The 2852-nt window shown below is 67.9% G+C and overlaps 1 protein-coding gene across 1 annotated transcript; it reads right to left on the reverse strand.

Moving 5' to 3' along the window:
* Positions 1–465: 465 nt before the first annotated feature.
* On the reverse strand, positions 466–2001 carry EMIHUDRAFT_52343 (hypothetical protein; the record flags this gene model as incomplete). Its single annotated transcript, XM_005786704.1, has 6 exons — positions 466–598; positions 688–760; positions 814–1104; positions 1186–1273; positions 1343–1645; positions 1696–2001. Coding segments are annotated over 6 exons (1194 nt in total), but the record flags the coding sequence as incomplete, so codon positions are not given.
* Between the last annotated feature and the right edge of the window lie 851 nt (positions 2002–2852).

Raw genomic sequence — 2852 nt, forward strand, 5'->3', positions numbered from 1 at the left:
AAAAGAAAAAAAAAATTGCCGTGACCCCCCCCCCCCCCCCCCCCCACGGAGGCGTAGGGGGGCCGGGGATATTTTTCTCCCCCCCCCCCCGCCCCGGGGGGGTTTTCCCCTTGTCCGGCACAAAAACATCAGATTTGTGTTGTTGGGTGAGTAAAGCGCGTCCCTTTCCCCCCTCCCCTGGGGGGGCCCCCCCCCCGGGAAAAGAGACAAAATATATTGTTCTCTCGCGCGGCGCTGCAGCTATTCTCTATCCCCCCGCCGTGGGACCTTCCCCGAGTCCTCTCCGAGCCTTCCCGCAAGCGCGCTGCTGCAGCACCAGCCGCACGACGAGCTGGGGATCGCCTCCACGCGGCGATGGTTAGCTCGTCGTGCGGCTGGTGCTGCAGCAGCGCGCCTGCAGGAAGGCTCCGAGAAGGCTCGGGGAAGGTGCCACGGCGGGCGGGTCGAGAGAGGCTGCAGCAGCGCGCCCGAGGGCGACCAGAGCTTGACGCCGTTCTCGACGCGGAGGCGCGGCCACAGCACGGCGGTGAGGAAGGCGCGCGAGTCGGGCGACCACTCGAACGCGACCGTCATGTGGGCGTCGACTGTCGAGAGGCACCTGGTGCACACCCGGCGGGGCGGTGGAGATGCGCCGCTCTCCCACGCCGCTCTGGCGCCGCCTGGGCGGCCGGGGTGCGGGGGAGGCACCGGAGCGTCTTTCGGTCCCAAAAGGAGAGCTCGCCGCCCAGGTTGCCGAAGCCGGCGAGAATGAAGGAGCGGCCTAGTGGAGAGGGTTCCGAGGCGGCTCCGAGCCGGTTCCGAGAAGTTTCCGACTCGTGCGCGGAAGCGAGGAGCGGCCGTGCGGCGCCCAGCAGACAGTGTTGCGCGCGTCGTCGCCAAAGTCGTGCAGCACCTTGTGGCCCTTGCCGCCGGAGAAGAGGCACGCGCGCGGCGGCGAGAAGCCAAACAAGGCCAGAAACTCGCTCGAGTCGGGCGCCTGCAGGGAGGGGGCAACGCCTCGGAGCAAGGACTGCGAGGGGGGGGGAGGAGCGCGCGCGAGCTTCGGCGCCCACTGCACGTCGTGGATCGGGCCCTCCTTTGGCAGCCTCATCACAGACGCGTCGCCTGCAGGAAGGGTCCGGGAAGGGTCCGAGAAGGGTCCGAGCAGGCTCAGGCAGCAGTCGAGCCGCATCGGCGGCAAGTCACCGGACGCGTCCATGTGCATGAGGCCCGAGGCGCCGTCGTACGACTTGCCGCCCGTGTCGACGTCGACGTGCGTCCGCACCAGCAGCGCCTGCCCGTCCGGAGAGAACTTGAGCTGCGCCTCGGCCGCCTGCAGGACAGTTCCGAGAAGGTTCCGAACAGGCGCCGAGGTGGGGCGCGGGCCTCTCCGCCGCCCGGCTCCCGCCTTGAAGAAGGTCTTGGAGGCGAGGAAGCGGCCCTCGCCGTAGTCGCCGTGCCGCCAGAGCCGCACCGTCGCCGGCGCGCCCTTCCCTTCCGGCACAAACGTCGCGACCAGCGGCGGCGAGCCCGCCGGCGCGATGGCAAAGTTTGAGACGCCGGGCACGCGCAGCCGCTGCGCGACGGTCTGCGAGGGGGCGGCGCCGTCGAAGCAGTGCACCTGCGGGGAGGCGGGCGCCGGCCGGGTTGGGGAAGGGCGAGGAAGCTTCGAGGAAGCTTCGAGGCTCCGGCCGGCAGACGCGCCTCGTTGCTGACGGCTCGCGCAAAGAAGGACTCGTCCGCCGCCCAGCGGAGCGCCGGCCACTGCCACTTCTCACCGAGCAGCTTCTGCGCCCAGCCGCACACGAAGGCTCCGTCCGCCGTCCGCCAGAGCCGCAGGTTCTCTGCGACGCCTTCGGAGAGCTTCTCCCACGTCAGGAGGTACGTCCCGCGCGGCGAGAAGGCGAGCGCACGCACGCTCGGCCGAGGCAGCGAGAAGGCCTCCTCGCCGCTGCTCAGGTCCACCACGCGCAGCGCCTCCGCCTCGACGACCGCGAGCCACTTGCCGTCGGGCGACAGCTCCGCGCCCGGACGTCCAGACGTCCAAACCTCGTCGATCGGCGCGCAGCGGACGGCATCGCGAGCCGCGCCGCCCGCGGGCGACTGCAGCTGCGCCTTGGCCTTGCTCTTGAGGAACAGGTCGCAGCTGGTCGTATTAGCCTCGGGCATGATGGAGGCAGGCAGGCAGAGAGGGAGGCAGTGTCGATGTTGCACACGCGTCGCTCGGGCCTCTCGAAAAAGAATTTTACAAGGGGCTAGGGCTCTCTAGCCCGTAACCCGATGCCAATCATCCGGCCCGCTGGGTGCGCTTCTGAGCTCCCCGGCCCTGGATGTGCGGTTGATGACTGCACTCCAAGTGCTCCAAGGGACTCGCAAGCGACGCCTGGGAGGGCGGCGAGGCACTTAGCTCCGTGCACCCATGGTCCGCACCGCCGTTCTCAAGCTGCGCCGCCTCGCGCGCAAAGTCGCGCGCGGCAGCGTCGACCGCACGGCCTACTCGCCCAAGTACTCGCTCTCTTTTATGTCCCACCATGCAGAGCGCATCTCTCTCTCTGTTGTGCGAGGCGTGAACCGCGCCATTCGCTCTCACCTGGCAACCCTGTCTGCACGTCTCGCGCGCGCGTGAACAGGGCTCCAGGCCCCAAATGACGCGTGAGTGTTAGATTTGTTTGGTATTGCTAAAAATCTCTCTCCCCCCCGGCGCCACAGGCAAGCTCATTCACAATCTGCTCTGCGCGATTGCCGTATATGAAGAACGACCGAGATACGCTGCTTCTGCAGCCCCAGGCTAGTTCCATTTCACTGGGACACAGCTCGCGTTACAAAACCTTGATTTGACCATTTGCGCCATTTTGTCCCTCTCGGTGCCTTCC

The sequence above is a fragment of the Emiliania huxleyi genome (assembly GCF_000372725.1).
Source record: "Emiliania huxleyi CCMP1516 chromosome Unknown EMIHUscaffold_15, whole genome shotgun sequence".
Classification (NCBI taxonomy): domain Eukaryota; phylum Haptophyta; order Isochrysidales; family Noelaerhabdaceae; genus Emiliania; species Emiliania huxleyi.